The following is a 23,337-nucleotide window of genomic DNA, read 5'->3' as shown; positions in this document are numbered from 1 at the left end:
CAACGCAAAGATATGGTGCGGTTAATGAAAGAGATTAATTATGATTCTTTAGAGCTATACATCAATAAATCGCAATTTTAAAGTTTGGTAACTTGTCACGCGTGTCGATTTTACTAAAGAGGATTACGTTTACGACGAATTCGTCACATAGGGACCTTATCGGCGCGAAGGTTAGACAATCTGTTAATACATACGAGAGGTCAGTGCACGTCACGCAGTTATTATTCGGAGTTGAGAATTTCGTGCGAATTTATCAATCCCGTAGTGTAACAGGAAAGATTTCCTGAGACTCTCTCGCGGCAAGACATTGCGAGAAAATACGCGGAGGTCTCAGGTTTAGCGGATTCGAAGTTAAGGACTTCTCCTCGGAAGAAGTGTTTTCGCGTACTCGAAGTGGTATAACGCTGTTGTATGTAATCGTGGTATCGCATTTGAAAACTTTATTTTATTAAGACACAGGCGTCTATTTGGCGTCTGTGAAGGGCAGACAGAGTGTGTGACAGGTTATGTCAACTGGATTGGCAGGTGCTGTTTCAAATCAGGTCAGTGTGTTGACTTGCTACCACACCGCTATTCTGCAGATACCTTTCACTGAAGACAGCCATTCTAAATTTTGTATATTTTTCCATGCAACGGAATGCAGCGGATGAAAGGACAAACCAATAATCAAGGTGAGTACTTCATGCCTCTGTGCAACCTTATTTTTTACGTGTTTCTCGATAACGCGATTTACGAAGCTCCGAAATTTTCGTTGTGAAAATCGCTATATGTGTACGTGTAATTTTTTTTTGTCGGCTCGTGTAGAATTTTTACGAATCTGTACTTGGCATGCATAATTCCGATCAAACTATCTCGATATCACGGTAAATTAACCGTATATAGTTTCCTAAATAATGCAAACAATTGTTATGTATAGTCTTGACAGATATCTATATGCTTACGTATATACATATACGTAGTACATTAACCTATCGACATGCTTCATTACATTTCGGGTGTTTTCGATTGTTGATGGAAATATTAACTTATTGTTCATTTTTTTACCATAACTTCATAATTGGTTTCTTTCCACCATTTTATGGTTATTTTGTGGAAATCCCTATTTCATTACTACTACCTCTAATTTCGCAAAAATAGTAAAATTAGCAATATTGTTTTACACAATTGTTATTTATTAAAAAGAGAATGAGATCAAATATTATATTTTGTGCTGTAATTTATGTATCTGTATAAATGTAGCTGTCAAAATTATTTTCAAATTTCTATTATTACTTAAAAAAGAAGTAAAGAAGAATTTATCGTTGGCATTTTTAAAAAGACAGTCTCTTGATTATTTTTGTACTAACATATTAATATTGTGCAATGTAATTCAGTTGATTGACGTAAATATGATTTTATTATTATTGTATGATTATTATTATTATTGTATGACAATTAAACTTATGCTTTATATCTATAGTGAGTCCTTAACTTATGTATGTTTATACTCACATATACAATTTTAGTTAAAATGACTTACAGTTTAATGGTTCTGTATAAACAAAAAATAAAATAACAAATCTTATTCAAACTTTATTTAATATATAGTATATATCCAAGAATTGGAGTATAACTGTGTATCTACAAATTTTCATAAGTTGAGGACTTACTGTACAATATATGATTTAATAATGAGCTACTCCAATTAAAGATTATGTTATAAAGAAAAGTACATTTAGTAGATTAATAAGACAAAATTCCATCTCTGATAGTGAGCAATGGTCCTAAAGAACACCAGCAGCAACCACAGACAGAACATGCTGGCGGAGAAGATACTGGATTTGATTCATGGAGAGGAGGCAACAATACGCATCATTCAAGTTATCCAATTGGTACTGGAGACCCGTATAGTCCTTACTATGCAGGTACTTCATTCCCTTATCAAACATTCGGTGCCGGGGATGGTACATGGTCGAATGGAACAGATCCCGTTGCATTTCTATCTGGATACGGAGGTCAAATAGGTCACGATGCATACGGCATGGATGGAATGTTCTCCGCTAGCGCGGGAGGTGGTTTTAGTACATTTGGTCAACCTGCTTTCAACTATTTTCACGGAAACGGTGATTTTAGTGCTTGGGGCACTCCGAGAAAGACGCGTTACGAAGATTATTACCAGGCACCACGTGGAAATGAGAATTATCCAACGCCTAGTAATACCGAAATTAAGACTATCGAACAGAGCGTGCAAGGCTTATCTCTCGGAAGCGGAGAAGTCCCACGACAGGATCAACAAACTACATCTAATCAATCTATAAAACCAGAGGCAAAGGAACCTAGAAAAATAACATGGGCCAGTGTTGCGAGTCAACCCGCCAAACCTGTTCCTCCTCTTTCATCTTCCCAGGGAATGAAAAAGAAGGCTGGAATGCCACCACCCCCCATTGTGCCAGGAAAGCATAATATGGATATTGGAACATGGGGCGAAGGTAAATCTTCTGTGCCTCCTCCGACAGCACCACCGCCGCCACAAGTGCAACCTCCTGTTCCGCCACCTCCGCCGTTGGTTCAAAGACAAAGACCTCCTCCTCCTCCTCCGTGTTGGAACAGACAGCCTACAACACCTCCGTCGCCTCCGCAGTCGCAAATTCACATGCCACCGCAACAGCAGCACCAACACCAGCCACAACAACAACAACACCAGCAGCAACAGCAACATCAACAACATCAACATCAACACCCACATCCGCATCAGCACCCACATCAACACCAACATCAGCATTCACACCCACATCAGCATCAACATCAACATCCACACCCCCATCAACATCAACATCAGCATCCCCAGCAACAGCAGCAACAACAGCAACAGCAGCAGCAGCAACAGCAACAACAGTTGCAACAACAACAGCAGATCACGCAAACACAACAATCGCATCCCGTATTGGACGAACTAAAAGTGAAGAATGATTATAACCCTGTAGATTTCGATCAAACCGCTCCAGGAGCTAGGTTTTTTGTAATCAAATCTTATTCGGAAGATGATATTCATAGGTCCATCAAATACGAAATTTGGTGTAGTACCGAGCATGGTAATAAAAGATTGGATCAAGCGTACAGAGAAGCCAGTCGCGAAGGTGCACCGTTATACTTGTTTTTTTCCGTGAACGGATCTGGTCATTTTTGCGGTATGGCGCAGATGGTGTCATCCGTCGATTATCAAAGTAATAGCTCCGTTTGGTCCCAAGATAAATGGAAAGGTCAATTTCGTGTACGTTGGATTTATGTAAAGGATGTTCCTAATGTACAACTTCGTCACATTAAACTAGAAAACAATGAGAATAAACCAGTAACTAATTCGAGGGATGCACAGGAAGTCCCCCACGCAAAAGGAGTGACAGTGTTGCGTATATTGCATACTTATCGGCATTCTACTAGTATCTTCGACGACTTTGGACATTACGAACGTAAGCAAGCGGAGGAAGATCAGCGTAAAGCACCAGTAAATGTTATACAGCATCATCATTCTTCCAATCACAGAAATAGAGGACACGCGGATTTACCAAGAGGGGAACATCATCTTCAACCACATTTGCATCATCAACGCAAAGTAAGTAGTAACTTTAAGACATTGTAATAAATAAAGCGAACAGAGTCATACGAACTCAACTGTGCTTTGATTCTAAATAGTGTTAAGTAATTATGTAACCAGTAGGTAAGAGTATTTGCCCAACTTGATTCGACGATACAAGCAATCCTCCTGGCTACTGGTTATGCAATTATTTGTAAAAAGGCAATATTCAATTACATAAATATTACGTTCGCTGTTATATTTTGCTTATAGGATCGAGATGGTGGTCGCGGCAAAGGCAGAGGAGGTTCGCGTCAGTAGCGATGGATACAACAAAAATTTAATACTATTCATGATAGTAATCAACGTAAAGGAAGCACGCTACGACTAATTATCGTCTTACTACTTACCTTTGCTTTCTTGGATACACAAAGGGCTTCTAATTCCTGTGACAGAACTCTCATCATTGAGACTATCTCCTTCTGTTAAATAATCAACTTGTATGATAATTAGCGTCGCGTCGACATCATAAATATTATCTACTCATAACCACTATGAAGAGGAACGTAATTCAATTTCACGGGATATTGAGTAAACTTGCTGACAGTTAAGCATATAGTGTGGTGTTGCGTGCTATTCGTCGAAAAGGTGTTTCTTAAAACGTACAAATTAAAAATGAAAGAAAAAAAACGAGATATGGAAGAAGAAAAAACTGTAATATGTGGACTAACCCTTGTAAAATGCTTAAACTTTTGTTGATAATGAAAAAATCTATGCGAGAACAATATTGTAAGCAAGTGTCATTTAAATCAATTACCATTTTAAACTTTGATGGACATATAACCTGGTGCCTGTGGCTGAAAGGACTCACCTTTCTTTGTTAAAAAGGTGCAAGGGCTTATTACGACATTTTAAGTTTATTTGTAACAATTATGCTTGATGATTAGATAATAATAGAAATTATTGTCAACCGATTATTTTATGCATATTCTATATCTATTGCAAATTATATATAATATATGTATACATATTATATGTATATTATATATATTACCTATTATTATTCATGGACTGCAAAAACGATAAAATATTATATAACAAAAAGAATATAATACTAAAGTTACTCTATTGTAACGTCTGTGGTGATGATTATTACTGTACTACTTGATGAAAATTTCATGAGATATGACGCTTATTGTTAAAACTATCTGTTATTTTCTTTCTCTTTTAATGTTTGATACATTTTTATCGTGATTTTATTATTTTACGAATTCGAGTCGATTTTATTGAAACAGAAATTTATATTTTCATAGATTTCTCAAAACGTACAGGGTGTAAAGAAATGTTTGGTGTTGACAACCATAGGGGTATTCTACATCTTCGGATCGATGAAGATTTGTAAAAAAGAAGTTGCCGAAAAATTGTCCTTGACCTTGAATGTCAAGGTCAAATTTTTGGTACATATGTTAGATTTCCAATAAACAGCAGATAAACAATAATAGTAACTGCTTGCTTCATTAGTAATAACTCTACTATTATTTTTTATGATAACTTTTTATCCTCACGATGTGTAGAATACAATATACAATTCCAAAAAAATTTGACCTTGAAATTGAAGGTCAAGGACAATTTTGCGGACAACTTCATATTACAAATCTTCATCGATCCGAAGATGTAGAATACGCCTATGCTTGCCAACACCAAACATTTCTTTACACCCTGTACAGTCAATGTAAAAAGTATTCATACAGCAACCCATTTAAAATAAATGGTTACGAATACTTCTTACACTGACTGTATATGCACGATTTCACGCTCCTTTAAAAAAATTCTTTTACCAGTAACGTCGCTATATTTAAACAATTTTTCACAAAATATACGTAGGAAATTGAACATTAATGTAACAAAATGATTGCTTATCCGATGCGGATTTAGTAAACTATGTCGCGCTCCGTTTTTGCGTAGGGACTAGGGGTGTGCGGGATCCCCGAAAATATTCGGGATTCCCGTAAAATATCCAGGATTCCCGAAAATGTCCGGGATTCCCGAGAATATTCGGGATTCTCGAGTTTATGCGGGATCCCGAGTTGATTCGAGATTCCCGAGAATACACGAGATCTCGCAAAAGTTCGGGATTCCTGAGAATGTACGGGATTCCTGAGAATGTACGCGATTCCCGACAATGTACGGGATATAGAATAATATCTGGGATTTCCGAAAGTGTTGTTATTATCGAAAATTTCAGCAATCCGAATGTACGGGATTTCGAAATTCCGGGAATCCCGAACATTTACGGGATCTCGAATTTCTGGGGATTCCATCCCGATCCCGGGAGGAGTTCCCGTTCCGACCGGGATCCCGCACACCCCTACTAGGGACCCCTTTTTTGCGCCCCACCCTCTCCTCTCGCGAGTCGCGATTTTGTGCGAGCGCGGCAAGTCGTCGGTCGCGATGTCCTTCACCCTAAGACTCCGGTACGGCCACCACCGGAGGACCAGCCACCCTCCCGAGATGGTTAGCCCTCCCATCGCTCTGCAGCTGCCACGGGGAACAGGACCAGGAACTGATCCTGCTTGGACGTTATGGTGGTGGCCCATCGTATGGAGCCCCTACATCTCCTGGGTGAGGAGAGACGTGAACCGGCGACGAGAAGAGCGCGACGATGGACGAAAAATTTAATTTACGGTTAAGCCGCGAGGCGAGTAGACGTACCAAGCAAGTCCCTTTTCGCGAATTTTAAAGCCGAAAGTAGTTCTTTTTCGCGCGTGTGTGGCGTGTGGTTGCTGTCCTTCCACGCCCGCAGAGAACCAACCGGGACTGCGCCCCAAAATCTTGGACCTCGAAGCCAGCAGAGATCAGGTAGGGCCCACGCGTTGGGGTCTCATTTCTGTATGCGTGCGAATTCGCGGATCGTGTGTGCGTGTGTCCGCCAGCATGCTCCGGACTGCACTTTCCCGTCCGCGACAGGACCACCACCGGAGGCGAGAACCCTTTGGAGTTTCCTCCGTTTGTTTCGCGTTTCTTCTGCGTGACTTTCGGCGGTTTGAAAACGCGCCGCGTTTCCGAAGGAAAGGGCGGCGTTATACCTTTTTTTGTTTATATCTTGATTCTAGGGCGAACTTTTTGTTTCCGAAACCCCCGTAGAATTAAGTCGCGCCGATTCTTTTGATTTTCGCCGCCATTTTGCATAAGGAATTCCGTGTCGCGGTTCCTCTTCGGCGCGTAGTCGCCGCACCTTTCTCCTTTGCGGTGTGTGTACCGCGAGGAACTTTCGGCTAATAAAAGCCTCTTTTAACGTTCGTGGATCATAGTTTTATTTCTTTCCTTTCTGACCTACCCTGAGCTCCGCTCTCCTCTAGAGCAGCCGGAAGGGCCGAGGATACACGGACGCATGCATTTGGTACTGGCGCTCATTTCGCGGAAATTGGTTTTTGTAATATTTCACTTCAAATATGTATCGCTATGCTTCGTACTATTTCTCCGATATCTCTTTCTTTTTTCAACTACTAGCTAATTTAAAGAACATTGTATTTTGTTTCTTGAATATGAATACCATTTTTTGTATTAAAGTAGGAGGTGATATACGATTGTTAAAGGATAATAAATTCTAGACCACATCCAGAACATATAGATACATTGAAACATCATTTCTATTTAAAATTTCATTTCTGTAAACATTGGGAGTACAAACAGTTTTTATAAAATATCATTATTATCTAATCGCGTGTTACAGAAATCTGTGGTGGCACCACCGTTCCTCACCAACAGAGATATATACACATTTTTTCACTCTTCTCTGTATATTCATATAATTTTACATCGAAATTATCGTAATTCTACTTTTAATTGTTGATTTGTACACTAAAAATGGACTAATATCAAGTTTTTTAAATAAATAAAAATACCGGAAAATGTGGCACCATCTCTCGACGAACTGCTCAAGCTGCTCGTGAAATAGTTTCCACCTTGCACAGGTAGATGTCGCCACTAACATGAAAATATTCAAACCATAAATTCTCTACTTTTACCTGTATATAAATGTAATTTTACATCATAGTCATCTTAATTCAATAGTTAATTGGTGATTTGTACACTGATAGATTGATACAAAATTTTTTAAATAAAAAAAAAAAGAAAAATGTGGCGCTATCTCTCGATAAACCCCTCAAGTCCGTTGTGAAATAGTTTCCATGTCGAGTCAGTAGATGTCGCCACGGAAATGCGAATATCCAATATTCTCTACGTTTCTCTGTATATAAATGTAATTTTACATTATAATTATCGTAATTCTACAGTTAATTGTTGATTTGTATGCTACTAATTGATCGATATCAAGTTTTTTAAATTAAAAAAAAAACGAAAAATGTGGCGCCATCTTTTAACAATCCTCTCAAGTTCGTTGTGAAATAGTTTCCACCACCAGCCACTAGATGTCGCTACGAAAATGGCAATACGAAAATAAAAACATGTAATTGTAGTTTTATGTATTTAGTATGCAATACACATACATTCTCTACTTTTCTCTGTATATAAATGTAATATTGCATTCCAACTACCATAATTCAACTAATAATTACCGATTAGTACACTAATAATTGTCTAATGCCTAATTTTTTAAGTAAATAGGACTACCTTTTCAAACCGATGGCGTTGACCAATGTTCTACAAATTAATTGCTTAAAACATTAATTTTAGATGTTATTTACTATGTTATTTGCAACGTGCAATTACCTGAGTACTTACATTTTTATTTCTGTGCTTCTGGCTTATAAACTAACACAGGTTTAGTCTGCACCCATTCAAAATTAGTTCGATCTTCTCACCGCGAGATGGCTATAGCGTTCCCTGGTCCATAAAATTGAGGGTCAGTAACGGATACGTTTTCCTCCGAGGCCCCGGGCAAAGAATTGTATGTAAAACTAAACCTTATCAAAGGTCGGAATTTCAATTCAATCTATCCACCACTAAATGGCTATCACGATAATGATAATAGTATTAATAATAAATTAGGCAATAATTAGTCTCCTTTCGTCTCAAATTTTTTTTAATACCAATAATACAAGTGTTTATACCAATTTTTGAACAGAGTCGAGAACAACGGATTCGCAAGCTTTCGCAGCTTGTCTCGACAAGCATGATCCTACATCTTCCAGACGAGATAACTCTGATCGTTCTGCTGTTATGGGATATTCTTCTATGCTAGGCTTCTTCGCCATTGTTAATTGTAATTTTTCGAGTTCCGTTTCTTCCTCAGGACTCAAAGGCTCTGGAATAATAATTCCCTTTAGGTTGCAATTTTAATAACGTAATTTAGATTATTTCGTTCTTCTGTTTTCTTTTAATTATAAATAATTGAATCAAATAATCTTGTTTAATTTTATTGGATCAATTTGATGGATTCGAGATAGAAGTGATTCAAATACATTGATTTTGGAGAATATTCTAAGTAATTTGTACGATTTAATGAAGTAAAATTTTGTTGTGATAAGTATCCAATGATGGAATATTTATTACAGCAAATGCAGTTTAGATTATTACTTTTATTCTCGAGTGCCGCAATTTTGTTGATCAGCGATCGACGAATTGCTTTTATTTCCTTGGTAGCTTGCCTAAGTTTCTTCAATTCTTCGTCCCGTTCGTCTTCCTTTTTCTTATTTCTTGAATGCTTTCGAGTTTTCGAGCCGGGTGTGCGTCGATTCTTTTTCAAATTTCGTTTCCTCCTGCTATTTTCCTTTTATTTCAAGTTTTCAACTATAAATATTACAACTATAAGCTACTTTCAAAAGAGGATGTGAAATAGTCAATTTTCGAGAAGCAACTAAAAGTTAGATATATTGTTTAAGTGATTTATTTAAATATAATTTTCCCAATTATCAATGAAGTAGATACCCTAATTACTATAAAATTGACAATTTCTCAACATCCTCCATTATTTTCATATATTTATTAATCAGCTCACGCGAACGCTTAGACGCATGCCAATCAGTCGTTTTTCTTGGACTTGTTTGTATCGTTGCCATAATCTGCCACAGATTTCGGCTCCACGGAGTAGCTTGAATCTCAAATCTCGGTTGGAAAGGTTGTGAAACAAAGACACGACTTTTCCCACGTTAAAGTCGTCCTGTCCTCCACCCTGGTCACAAAGTGTTAAATGACGTTACAGTGATTCCTGTCTAAGAGACGCATGACGATTCTCACCAGTTTGGTATTGTTTGCCTCGTAATCCAAGTCTCGAGTCTTTTTTAATTAAAATTAAAGAATAAGGAATTTTTCACGACTTGTAGCTGAAGTTCAGACTGAAGATTTATTGCGATAAAATCAGGGTCAAGTTGGAATGCTTTTTACATAAATCACAACAAACAAAAATTATTCATACATGCTCTAAAGTAATAGTAAAATAATAACATGGAACAATAAAGAATTCTTGGAGACCCGAAGATGAAGCTGAAGATTCATTGAAATAATAGAATGGATAAAAATTATTCTACTACGTTTAAAAATGAATAGTGAAGTAATAACATGACAGAATAAGGAATTATCAGAGTCCACTTCCAGGTAAAATTCTGAAGTTGCATTATTTTCATAATGAACAGCCTTGAAGATAGCCCGCTAATTGCAACAGGACAGTAACTAAATATTATGGAAGATGTAATACCAGTACCAATTCAATGAAAACACAGTCCCAATCTGTTCCATCGTGCTGGCAGCTCATAGACGCCTTTTCCACTTCTTCGGAAATCTCGGTGTACCTCATGCAATACGCCAGCACCCAGCTTCTAGGTACGCCAATCACAGGCAGGATTCGCCACACCTTTGCTGTGATGTCCTCCAACATCTTCAGCGACGTCCTGTTGCCGAAGCTTGGCACTTCCGTGGCCGACAACTCTTCTCGAAAATCTTTTTCTTTGGTCGCACCATCTTCATGCTGAAGTCGTCGCAGAAAATCACTATTTCGCTTGCTGGTCTTGGCCGTCTTGGATAAAGTAGGCTCGAACATAATCGTGCAAACAAAGATACATACGCCTATCGAGTGCTTCAGCATTGGACGGGAAGGTTCCTGCGAAATGTGCCATCTTAATAAAATACCTAAGACATGTTATAACTAATATTTCTTATTCAATTCTGTCATTTGTTATTACATCTGCTTTTGATTTACAATACGGATTATGTAGTAGGAAAATTATTTATATATCAAAGCATCCAAATAGGTTACTTGTAAACTCTCATTTTTTTTGTATTACATTACTGTTTTTTGGCTCACAAACTGATTATATAGCGAACATCATTTATTTAACAAAGCATTAGTGAAATAAGCAAACAAAACTCAATATCCATTTTTAATAATGGTATCAGTGAAAAACTCAGTAATTTATTTATCAAAGTATGTAATATATGTTACTTGTGGACTGTTTTTCTTTTTTATACTTTGGGGAGTTTCTATTTCCTTTCTATCATTTCAAACATTGTTTAACACTTATTCGACCATCAATCATCATTTTGAACGTGCACTACGGGTTAGGTTACTCATCATTACGAACGATCGAATCGAAAGACGCAAAGCTATTTGACGCACGAAGGTCCTGAATTTGGCAATCATTCGTTTAACTGATACTATAGAGATATTATAGATCCTTCGATTTCCTAGTTGATACATAAAATAATACATAAAAATTAGAAACTAGTACTCAGGGGCTGTAGCTGCGATTGGTGGCAGCTGCGGTACGGGTTTGGCGAACCCGAGGTACCCGAGCTTCCTTCAGGCCCGTTGGGCCTTACTATAGACTCTATAGTATAGAGGGTATTCTAGTCTACTTTAAGTTTTCAAAATCTGATTTTCTTTCTACTTTTTACAGACCATTAAAATGAAAATAAAAAAAAAACTAGAAAGAAGTCGATATCCAAGCCGATATTCGTGATGCTCCAAATTCTTCAATTTTAAAAATTCCTAATAAATTTAAACAATAAAATACAAACGAAAACCTGGAAATCAACGCTCCGGATTACAATACCCTCTTGAAACAAATACCGATAATGACGATTCTGCAAATTGGTCGCGCTGTTTTGTAAACACCGCGTTCTGGGAACACGTTGGCCGACGACCGCAAAAGAGGATTGAAAAAATCGCAATAACAGAGGGAAAAAAGAGAGGACAATACACGTGGTTGAAACAAACGCGTGACAGCGAGCAACGATAATCGCCTGGGATTTTCCCTGCGTCCCACGCAGCGCATATTTTGCCGAAGAAACGCGAGTTGACGCGTCTGTGCGTAGGTATAAATGCTGTACGAAAGGGACGACGGAGGCTGCGTCCTCTTTGAGATTGTTCTTGGAGGCCATCGAGCTTCGGAGTTATTTGAAAACTGAAGACTGACGCACTGACGACTGAAAAAAAGAAGTTCAGCGTGATTCTATTTTTCGGGAACGACATGTTTGCCAGGAACACACAGGTGAGAGGCTGTAAAAGAACGTTTATAGATGTAAAATGGCGCTGAAACTAAGTACGAGATTATTACTGAATTTATTGTTAACTGTCAGTGCTTCTCACTGAAGAACTAAAAAATTGAATTCTGACAGTCAAGAATCAAAGGTAATGAATTTGAATGAAGTTACAAAAATAGATACCACGATAAACGTTTAATTATGTAGTTTCCAATAGTTTAAATAATATTTAAGCTTAATAGAGATTTTCAAAAATATTTGTCTGGCAGTCAACGTATTAAAATGTTCTTAGGGACGAATTACTTTGTTGGAAGAAATAAAAAGTGGAGTTCACTGGAGATAATTTGATAATATGATAATATATACCATTGGAAAATTTTATTATCAATATTTATTTACTTTATCGGTGGTAATTTCTATGCTACAGTAGTTGAAATGACTTTTACATTAATACATATATTCGTCAGTATTCTTGAAGAGATTAAACGTTGTAGGTTATCACATATTTTTATATTACAGATTGATGGTAAACAAAGTATTATTAATAATACTCGATGTGAAGTTCCGATAACGCGAAAAATATGTTCTGAACGTATCCAGAACGCGTTATGCCAAACAAAATATTAATATAATAAAGTTAATGTCGTATATATTATAATATAATAATATTAATATTTTGCTTCGCACAAGTGAGACTTCCTGGATTCACTTAAATATAATTTATAATTTAAAACGATTATACTAATAATAATATTCCTTTAACAAAGTAATACGTCCCTAAGAACATTTTAACGAAGAAAATTAATTGTGTTAACAATGATTTTAATGTATTTATGTTGTAAACGCATAAAGTTCACAGTCTTCATTATTTCCAACGCTAGTTGAAATATTTAATAGGAAACGTGGGTCGAATGCACAAGTCTCTCGTTCAAAATATTGCAGTTTATAAAAATATCGTTAAATGCAAATTATAAGGCGACGGTTGTGACAAAGGACCGTCCTCGTATTTCCTTCAGTCAAGTTCAGGAAGAAAGATCGTCGTGTTTGGAATAAGTAAGGTATTCCCGTGCTTAGAGTTTAAAAACACGGGCTTCGCAGACATTATTTAATTCAAATCACGGAGTTCCTTTATTCAGGCATTTTGTTGTAAAATTCGTTTCAAGGAAACCTGCCATACCTCGCGGATTTTTTGTAGCAAATGTGCCGAGGATGTCTCGAACTTGAAAATAGGAAACATTTCTGTGAGAAGGTACAATAACATGGTTAATTTGATTAGAGCAACTAGGATTATTCTTAACTTGTTAATATTCAGTGTAAACATTCATTCTTTGCTTTTACATTCACTTATTTATAACTCCAGTTTCATTCATTGTTGAATCAGTCTTGATTTGATCAGAGCAACCAGGATTATTCTTAACTTGTTAATATTCAGTGTAGGCAATCATTCCGTGGTTTCGCATTCGTTTAATTATGACTCTAGTTTCATTCATTATTGGATTAGTTGGGACAGCTTTTTGTTAGAATAATTCAGGTATAATCCGAAGAACAGTGATCATCTTTGATTTCCGTAAAGCGAATATAATCACTTACATAATACAGCGCTGACTTTCAATACATGTTTCATTCGACGTGGCTAATTGGCTGCAACAGCAACGCAACCGTCCATTTATAGAAATAATAAACACTGTTGTTATGGACATCCAAAGAACATAGGAAAATTCGAAGATAGAAGGAACCCTTTTTTATTTTGAAAAGTAGCACTTTAAAATTGCTCTAGAGTTAGTCCCTCGTATAAAAAGAGAATTTTTGGCGTTCGAAGGGTTAAAAATTCTCGTAAAAATTGTATACATATTCCGTAAAATTTGTGTTTCACCAAAAATCAAAATCCTAGAGTCCCTTTAGAAATGAGAGAAAGTCAGACTTGCATCTTTGAGTTATTTCTAGCAAACGTCGAAGAAAGGGGGACCCAATTACCCCAATGATTATTGAATCAAAAACCAAGACGCAGTATCGCTTAATTGCCTTCGGAGTTACTTAAGGGGATCACTCAATTACTCATTGTACCGTTTGACCCCCTAATCATCTCGACCTGGGGAGCGTGATTCGAGGATTCACGCGCGAACAATCGTATACTTATTTTCGATTCGCTTTCTCTGGCGATGGGCCAACGTCGTAAAAGCGAAATGCACGAGTTACTCGTGACGATGCGCGATATGGGAAAATCCGGAAGCCAGCGAGAAGCGTTCGCGTGACATCGATACGAATGAATAACGTGAAATCACGCGAGAAACTGGACGGATCATTAAACGGACTAACTAGATGACAAGACTGCAGATCTTTATGGAAAATAAAATCTTTGCGAACGTATCTACAAAAATTGAACCTACACAGTAACTTATTTTACTCTGCAAATATTATATAATACGAAATTTACTATCAATATTTTTTTTTATTTTATTCTTGCATACTGTGCGCATCTTGTAGTTTCTTGCGCGTTTGAATTTCCTGTAAATGCATAAAGATCCGCAGTCCGGTAATAATTATTGCTTATGGTTACACGTTTTAAGAAATAACGAAACGGAACTACATATTCCATATTTCTCCACGTAATTCGACGCGTCGGCCGCCCTCCGGACTCGCGCGATCGCTTGGAATTCCCTGACAATGAAGTTTTTACGACCGGGCATTTCCAGTATCGCAGAATCAACAACGACTAGTTGTGCTCGGCCTGGAAAGGATTTCGTGCTCGACGAGTAGACGCGACACCCGTCTCCACAGCGAAACAGTGGTGGGGAACCGGTCGCGGAGCCAGTTATACTCGCCAGGGCATCGCGACTCCGGCTTTTCCGTCGAGCACTCAGTTTAGCTTGGTTGCGAGCAATAAACGGACGTTTTTTCGTGATCGAGGAGATAAGTTCTGCAGATTTGGTTCGGACATGGTTCTCCAACCGGTGAGTCCCGATGAATTCTTCCTTTGGGAACCGTCGATGGCCGTCGAGTCGCGTTCTTGGGATCTCTGAAGTGTAAACAATGCTAGTTTCGTTGAGTTCAGGGAGTAATAATTCTGAGGAGGTTTGATTGATTCGTGATTCGATGGAAATTGAATAAATGACATTTTTAATTGCCCTCTTGGGATCTCTAGAGTGCAAACAATGTTAACTTTGTTGAGTTCAGGGAGTAATACTAATGGCAATGATTGTTTATTTTCTTGATCTGTTAGAAATTGAATAAACCAAATTTTAAATTGCGCTTCTGGGATCTCTAGAGTGTAAACAATGTTAACTTTGCCGAGTTCAGGGAGTAATAGTAATGTGTAACGATTTTTTATTTTCTTGATCTGTTAGAAATTGAATAAACGAAATATTAAATTGCGTACTAGGGATCTGTAGATTATAAATAATTTGGACGGGTTAGTTTCAGGGTGCAACGATAGTTGTTACCTCTGCTTCTTTCGCGATTTGTTAGAAATTAAACGAATAAATTGTTTGATCATCTTCTTAGGATCTGTAGAGAGTAAACAATGCCAATTCCGTTAGCCTCAGGGAACAACAACAATTGCGTGGTTCGTGACTTGTTTGAAATTGAACAAATGAAATATTATATTAAAATTATTGGGACCGTTAGAGTATAAACAATTTGATTAGTTTTAGGAATCAATAAGAACGTTAGCTTGTTTAGTGATTTCTTGAAAATTAAGTAAACAGAACTTGAAGTATAATACTCGAGTATAATAATTCGTTGGGATTAGGAAGCAATAAAAGTAATTCATTGTGTTGTATCAAGGTATCTCTAATGACGTGATCCTCTAGTGTCACCCACGTGGGAAAGTTTTAAAAACGTTACACAACCTTTCTCAGTATTTCATACATTTGTTAAATTTGAGCTTAATTATTTTTTCCTATATTTCGAAGAATTATTCAATTCTTCTTCCAATCTGTCACCTATGGAAATCGTTTCGGTGTCACTGGAACAGATAAACACGGCAGAATTTCAAGCGTTTCTTGTAAACGTCTACGATTTACGAAGATTACGTTTGGTACGTGACCTATGGCAGAAACACAAGCCACGATGTTATCGCATTGCATGTTTTCTTCGTCCTTGGCTCATTAATTCTGCTCGATTACATTTCGAATAACAAACTAGAGAAGCTTGTTTCTAAAAATGTTTGAAATAAATTTCAAAGAACACTTCATACACAAAATTTAATTTTAATTATCGCGCCTATCTTCCTGTAATTTTGCCCAATTTCTCACATTTTCCATTGCCTACTGCGTATTCATCATTTCTCTCTCGTGCTCATCTACTCGTTTCCAACTAATCGATGTTCCCATTTGTTTTGTTTATTTTTTTCTAATTTCTAATTTAAAAATATGACGACGCTTCCGTGCTTTATCGTCATAATGTCACCTAATGCGATTACAAAAACTGTAAAACATTTCCTGGTTCGTTTCACGTCAGTCATTCCATAGAGCGTGAAGGACATCTGTGGCTTCACTGATGATTTAATCGCTTTCAAAAGGGTGACCTGGCGACAATGCAAACACGATTCAAATTTCATTCGAATTATAATTATAAAATTATAATTATAAAAGAACTAAACATCCATACATGTGACCAAGGTCGTGAAGAGGTTAATAATGACATAATTTGAATACTCGACTAGTCGAATTATATTCCTTGCAAAATAATTCGCTAAATATAATTCAACTAATCAAGTATTCGAATTACATTTCTTGTAATGTAATTCGGTGAATATAATTGAAATACAGGCAAATTTGACGAGTAATCGCAGACCTGCGTTTAACAAGATAATCGCTGTCGATAATTTGATTTTAACACAATTTTTGTGTAAAGCTGACGAATGGTACAGCGATTACGCGCCTCGTACGTGCTTCGTTTGCTAAGTCGGACACGTACATGCACGAAGAATTTATTTGTCATGCCACTGTTGTCTCCGATGGCATTGATGAATATTCGACATAATCTCGTGAAATGTCTGTCAGAGATGTTTCAAAAAATAACTAAATAATGGACAATTGTTTATCCTCTACTTGACGTATAGAAAATTGTAGTTTAAATTATAGAATTAAACATTTCAAAATGAATATACATCGATTGAACCGTTGAAATTATTCTAGATTTTAAGAGTTCTACAGTTTAAATAGAAAACTTTATAAAAACGTTCGCAAAGCTAACCCACGAGTAAAGCCACCGTGTAAAAGTGATCGAAGAAAGTTCGAAAGATAATTGCTGTCTAAAAGTCTCCATTAAAATACATAGTACGTAAGCGTTTTCCGTGAAAGAATACGCAATCGATAAATGAACCGTTGTCAATCGATGTGCTGGAAAGTCGCACGCGAAATTACGTAAAATACGATTTGTTGTTTGCATAAGGTGATAGCAAAGTGGAATAACGAAGCGAGTTTCTCACGCGTCCGGGTCGCCCTATCAGGAACGAACGCGAAGGCGCGGTAGTTTTCTCTCGCTTTCGTCACATGGGACCCGTCACAAGTTAATTTCAGACAAGAAAGTTGGACTCTATGATGTCACGGTTTGCTCGTTTGCTTTCACCTGTCCCGATGTTTGGCTCTCCTTCGATCACGCATCGTAAAATCTTCGTCGGGGTTCGCGGCTGTGACGGCAACACTCGCGTCGATCTTTCTTCGAAACCGCTTGGACATTTTAGTCGGATGGGCTGAACAAAAACACTTTTACACTTTAGGGTCCTGTTATATTCTTATCTTTCGTGGAAAAATGCTCAAACATATCTTCTATTACGATGCTTCTATTACGATTTAACTTTGTTTACGTACTGTTGGAAACTGCATAATCAAACGTTTATCGTGGTATTTGTATCTGTAACTTCGAAATTCATGAATTTCGAGAAGTGTAACGTGTATAATATTATTATCGATGTTTTAAATATTTTTGGGTGTATACACATTCTCATAGATCTCCCTGTATTTTTATTTCCCATTGATGCATAAACAACCGCAGTCTATCGATAACTAAAAGTCACACGGTACCCTTAACTACAAAGAAAGAACATTTTCAAACACCGAGTTACTCTAATCTCCTCGTTTGCAATTCATGGATCCGAAAATGATTCGTCAATGCCAAAATACAAGCACGAGGGACCCACTCTAATCGCACAATACCTAGTTGTAGTAATCAGAGCGTGACTCCTGCGTTGAATAAAAAATATCCCACAGAGGGATGACGTGTGTAACGATTCGCAGATATATTGCGTCGACCTCGGGCGCAGCACGATCTCGATACGTGTATAAATTACTATCAGAGGTCACGGTCGTGCCGGTGATCGAAATGGAGTCCATTGCAAAATGCTCCGAGCCACGCAAAAGCTCTTGTTGTCATGCTTCACTGTCCTTCTTTTTGTTTTTTGTTTTATCTTTAATGGAGATAGCATCGCTTTCTCCACTTAGAGACGAGAAAGTCTTTCTGCGAAACCTTCCAACTGGCTCCGTATTTGCTCTCGCAGCGATTGATACGCTATCAATCGAGCAATGTTTTCTTATTGGGAATTTTCATCTTCGGAAAAAAGTTTGAAATATATTTTCAAAGTGACTTGTTAGTTGTAATTTCAGTGTTCTCCTCTTAGTCCATTGCATATAATTTGTGAAAGTCTCTAACTTCGCTGTTTTTTTCTAACACGCAATATTCATTCCGCTGCCACGAACAATCTTCTATTCTCTCTTCTCATTCTACCCCTAAATTATATTCTCATTCGCCAATTACTCATTATTTGAATACAGACTCCTTCAACTCGAGTCCACTTGCGTAATTACTTCACCGTTGCTTCATCTGTTTGCGTTTACCTATAACACATTGTTCCACATTCGTGGGCGACTTTAAAACCCGCGGCTCGCACTTTCGAATTTTCTTCGGTACAGTTCGTGCACGCCTGCGATTACGCACCTTCCAATCGGTGAAGTATTCGCAACTCGCAAATTCCTGAAAGATCGTCGTTTACTCGAGGGATTTCGGAACGCCGCGTAAAATTACTCCTGACATGTCTGGATGTTTTCGAAAGGTGCAATTTACCTTTGCGTAATTTACGCACACGCGCCGCGATACGTTCGACGTGAGCTCGGTCGCGTTTCGTTCGCGTTTCGTTCGCGTTTCACTTCTCGAGGGTCTTCTTTCGTGCCCGCGATCGTTCTTCTGCGTATCGGGCATAAAGTGCACGGTTGTCGTTCTTTATCGGCTGAATAGCTCGGGTTGCGAAACTTGTCGATCGAAATACTAGTCGGTGACTAATAATCGTTGAGTGAACATGTATTTTTATCTTGTGGTTCTCCGAGAAAAACAGTGCTCGAAGGCTGAGCAATCTTTACGATGAAACTGACGCAGTCCAATTTGATTTATAGCTCTCTAATACGCGGTTAACTCTGTCATATTTTGTTTCATTTAAATATTCATCGGTGGTAGTAGTTGTTCGTCTATTTGTGTTTTAAGTGTATTAAGAATTTCTGTGATTAGTTTTCTGTTTGTAGCAGTCAGCACAATTGCTTCGTATTTAATTGTAGACGGAGGAAAAGTCTCCCGGGCCTATTTCTCAACTAGAGGCGCTGGCGTTCCTGTAATTCAAAGTCTGGCGCCCGCGTAACTCGATTAGTAGCGCGAAATTAAATAATGACTGTATCTATTATACTATTCTCAAACAAGTTTACGAAACACTACCTACATGAATTTTACATAAACTATTGTAGGATAATTAACTCTCGAGTTGACGTGTCACTTGGGCTACACAATAAAATGCACAGTGTTCAATTAAAAAATTCAATATGCACTCGACACCATACAATATTTGCCTAAAACATTTATTTATATTTTGAATCATTTAGGAAGTAATTTCTGAGTATATAAACCTACTGACATTAGACATGATATCATCGTAATTAAATATATTGTGTATTATAATATCTACGTTTTATTCACCGAGGTGTTTGAATATTGCAATACGGATCAATTTTACAAATATCCTCGGTTAAACGAAAGACTCTGATTTTTAACTGATTTCGAAAAAAGAGGAGGTTACTCAATTCGACATGTGTATATATATATTTTTTGTTCTAATTTATCTCTCTTTTCAGGCACTGTCGGTGCTACCCGTGCTGTTATTGCTGGGAGGCGTTTCGACTCAATGCCTCACAGGCAATGACAGCCCCGCGATGATGAATCCCTCTTCGAAGAAGGCGTTGACCGACGCCAGATACAACTTCGCTCTCGACACCATGAAGAAAGCTGCGGCGTTGGAGCAGCAGGGCAACATTTTCTTCAGTCCTCACAGTATTTACCAGGCACTGTCCTTGGCGTACTTTGGCGCTCGTGGCACCACAGAGGAGGCCTTGAGGAAGGCTTTGAATATCCCCCATGATCTGTCCAAGGTCGACATGCAACGATATTACAGCTTCGAGAAATCCCTCGGACAACTCAGCTCTCAGGTAGCCTTCTCACAAAATTCACTAAATTACTATGATAAAATAAATAATATCGAATGTATCAGCGAATAATAAATAGTACAGTACATTAATAATTAATCGGTAGCCGATCGCTGTAAGAATTGATAATTGTAGTATTTATTATTCAATAATAAATTCCATACTCGTTTATTTTATTAAGGTGACTCGTCAAGTTTTCTAATAGGAATTATCGGGTTGTCTGGAAAGTCAATGCCGATTTTTAGTACGCGGTACAGGTCTGAATATATCTGAATGGCTGAAAACAAATAACATATGTACATTCCTTAACGGGTGGAAAGGTTGTGGAACAAAATGGTACATATACAATTCAATAAATATATGTACATCAAAATTCAAATATGTCTTTGAATTTTACTTAAAAATAGGCATGAACTTTCCGGACAACCTAATATTTTTATACAGTGAAAGGAACGTTGTCAAGTGTCGCCGCAATTATTAAGAGTTTATCTTTTTTTCGTGTTTCGTTTAGAAAAACGAGACACCCGACTACGAGCTCGCGTCGGCCAACCGTTTGTGGATAACGGACAAACGTAAAGTCAGGGAGTGCATGCTGGACTTCTTCGGCGATCAGTTGGAGAAGACCGATTTCCAGACGGATCCAAACGGTGTACGCGAGCGCATCAACGACTGGGTCAGCAACATGACGAAGGGAAACATTCGCGACATTCTTCCTCCCAACAGTATACAGGAACACACCGATCTGGTATTGGCGAACGCTGTCTACTTCAAGGGCTTCTGGCAGAGCCAGTTCGACCCAGCCGAATCGAAGAAGGACCTTTTCTATAGTTCAGCTTCCCAAAATTCGATGGTCACGTTCATGCACCAGAAGGGAGTCTTCAATTATAGTAAGTTGATGCTGATACAAATCGTGTTAAATCGTTTAAAGATATAGAATAACACAAAAAATAGTGCAAAATGCAGAATATGATGGCATAATATAAAAATAATACATCATAATATAGCGTAGGACAGTATAATACGGCACAATACAATGTGCTTCCAAAAAAATTACAATATTTACTTGAATATACCTATAAAATGTTCTCAAAGTTTCGTTAAATTATATACATTTCTTTCTTGGTAAAAATATTCATGAAAATCATTAACAAAAAAGAAACCGTAGTCCTAAACGTATTTCCTCTTAAGTGACAATTTTTAAACTAACTTAAAGTCAGTAGTAGGCAGCAAAAAAGTTAACTAGTTCCTTAAAGACATCAATATGTTTGACAAAATTTAACACGTCCAACAATGTACACTATAACGACCGAACTCGTTGTACCTTACTCAAACGTTGATTATCGATCTAATTCAACCAAATTATCCTTTTTCACCAGTGATCTCCGAGACGCTGGGCGCGCACATATTGGAGCTTCCGTACAAGGGCGATGATATATCCATGGTCGTGATGCTTCCACCGTTCGCAACCGCGAGGGCCGTAAATGGTGCCGACGGCGACGGCATGCGTCAGCTGATCGAGCGTATGTCCACAGCGGATGGCGCATCCGAGCTTCGCGAGATCCTGAGCAACGGTATGGACCCGCGCGAGGTCGAGATCTACCTGCCGCGATTCGAGATCGAGATGGATCTTCCAATGGGACCGTTTCTTCGAGCCCTCGGCGTAGGGGAGCTGATGATCCCCGGCGCCTCCGATCTGCGAGGATTCCTCCAGGACGGAGAGAGCCCGCTCCACTTGGGCGACGCGGTGCACCGTGCCCGCATCGAAGTCACCGAGGAGGGCACAACCGCGGCCGCTGCTACAGCTCTCTTCACGTTCCGTTCTGGAAGACCGCTCCAGCTGGCCGTTTTCAACGCCAATCATCCGTTCATGTACTTCATTTACAACAAATCGATGAAGACACTCCTCTTCAACGGAATCTATCGCGTGCCTCCTCCTCCAAAGTCGCAGGCTTAAGACGATCTGCTGCGTGACTTTCGTCGTTGTTCCTCGCTTGTCCTCGGTGTGCTTGAAACTGTGCGAATCTAAGAGGTTTGCGTATCGATGGCCTCTCGCAGGTGGAAGGAAAGTTGGTTCGCTTGCCTTGTAGAGAACTAGGTTTGGACTCCAAACTTTGGAGACCCTCGGTTTGTTAAAGAACACTCCGGTTTTTGGGTGTGTAACGAGTAGACCGCGGATCTTATGCATTTAGGATGTAAACTAATGTAATAAATTTGTGGTAAACACGACCAAAAGGGATCTGCACTTATGGAAAATGAGACAGCTATATTAACCCCTTGGCCTGTATGTTATCTTACGATTTCTCTGGGCCATAGCGAACAGGAAGGCAGGAAGTCCACGAGTCAGACTCGTGGTTATTGTTTATAGCCCGAATTTCTTACGAGTCTCACTCGTCGTTCCAGTCCAAAGGGGTAATTGAGTTGGAATATTTATTCTTATGTGATATATTAGAAGATATATTCTTTGTTTATAAAAATGCAAATTTTATTGAACGACGTATTGAGTTTGTAACGTGACAAACCTGATATATCTCCAAGTTCTTTCCGAGTTTGTTCCAAGAGGACTTTTACAATCACGATGTTATTATATTAATTGGTGGAATATATTCAACATAAATTTTCCATATTGTATGTTTCTATATTATTGTACGTCATAGATGCATAAAATCCGCGGTAATAAGTAACGTTTGCGGTACAGGGAGCAATATTATCTTATATAGGTAAGCCTCGATTAGTCGATCTTACTTTTCATGTATATCATTGAACGTTTGAACCGTCTAATGTAGGATTTAGAAGAAAAGCTGAGCTCGACTGGTAGATATTGCTCTTTGTACTGAAACCACTTGTAGTATCGCATCATAAACTGATTATGAGGGCACAAAAATTGTT

General features: G+C 38.1%; 3 protein-coding genes across 5 annotated transcripts; 2 read left to right on the top strand and 1 right to left on the bottom strand.

Moving 5' to 3' along the window:
- The first annotated feature begins 158 nt into the window (after positions 1–158).
- LOC128895692 (YTH domain-containing family protein 3-like) lies at positions 159–4,527 on the top strand. The gene is made up of 4 exons (XM_054158516.1): positions 159–542; positions 644–671; positions 1,752–3,589; positions 3,824–4,527. Exons 1-4 carry the CDS (start codon positions 507–509, stop codon positions 3,869–3,871), a joined length of 1,950 nt encoding a protein of 649 aa, XP_054014491.1. The 5' UTR covers positions 159–506; the 3' UTR covers positions 3,872–4,527.
- Positions 4,528–8,589: 4,062 nt separating this feature from the next.
- LOC128895702 (uncharacterized) lies at positions 8,590–11,845 on the bottom strand. 2 transcript variants are annotated; one of them, XM_054158532.1, is made up of 5 exons: positions 11,731–11,845; positions 10,206–10,607; positions 9,510–9,683; positions 9,089–9,281; positions 8,590–8,816 (listed from the first exon to the last, which is right to left on the bottom strand). In XM_054158532.1, the coding sequence occupies exons 1-5, from the start codon at positions 11,779–11,781 to the stop codon at positions 8,617–8,619; spliced, it is 1,020 nt and encodes a 339-aa protein (XP_054014507.1). In that variant the 5' UTR covers positions 11,782–11,845; the 3' UTR covers positions 8,590–8,616. The 2 variants fall into 2 exon arrangements, with proteins under 2 accessions (XP_054014507.1, XP_054014508.1); XM_054158533.1 differs by having other exon boundaries at positions 10,212–10,607.
- Positions 11,839–22,727, top strand: LOC128895699 (serine protease inhibitor 88Ea-like). 2 transcript variants are annotated; one of them, XM_054158526.1, is made up of 4 exons: positions 11,839–11,997; positions 20,104–20,454; positions 20,963–21,338; positions 21,828–22,727. In XM_054158526.1, the coding sequence occupies exons 1-4, from the start codon at positions 11,977–11,979 to the stop codon at positions 22,403–22,405; spliced, it is 1,326 nt and encodes a 441-aa protein (XP_054014501.1). In that variant the 5' UTR covers positions 11,839–11,976; the 3' UTR covers positions 22,406–22,727. The 2 variants fall into 2 exon arrangements, with proteins under 2 accessions (XP_054014501.1, XP_054014502.1); XM_054158527.1 differs by lacking the exon at positions 11,839–11,997 and adding an exon at positions 14,683–14,940.
- Positions 22,728–23,337: the final 610 nt, after the last annotated feature.

This window comes from Hylaeus anthracinus, unplaced genomic scaffold (assembly GCF_026225885.1).
Source record: "Hylaeus anthracinus isolate JK02 unplaced genomic scaffold, UHH_iyHylAnth1.0_haploid 5, whole genome shotgun sequence".
Taxonomy (NCBI): Eukaryota; Metazoa; Arthropoda; class Insecta; order Hymenoptera; family Colletidae; genus Hylaeus; species Hylaeus anthracinus.
This window is presented reverse-complemented; position numbering and strand designations above follow the sequence as displayed.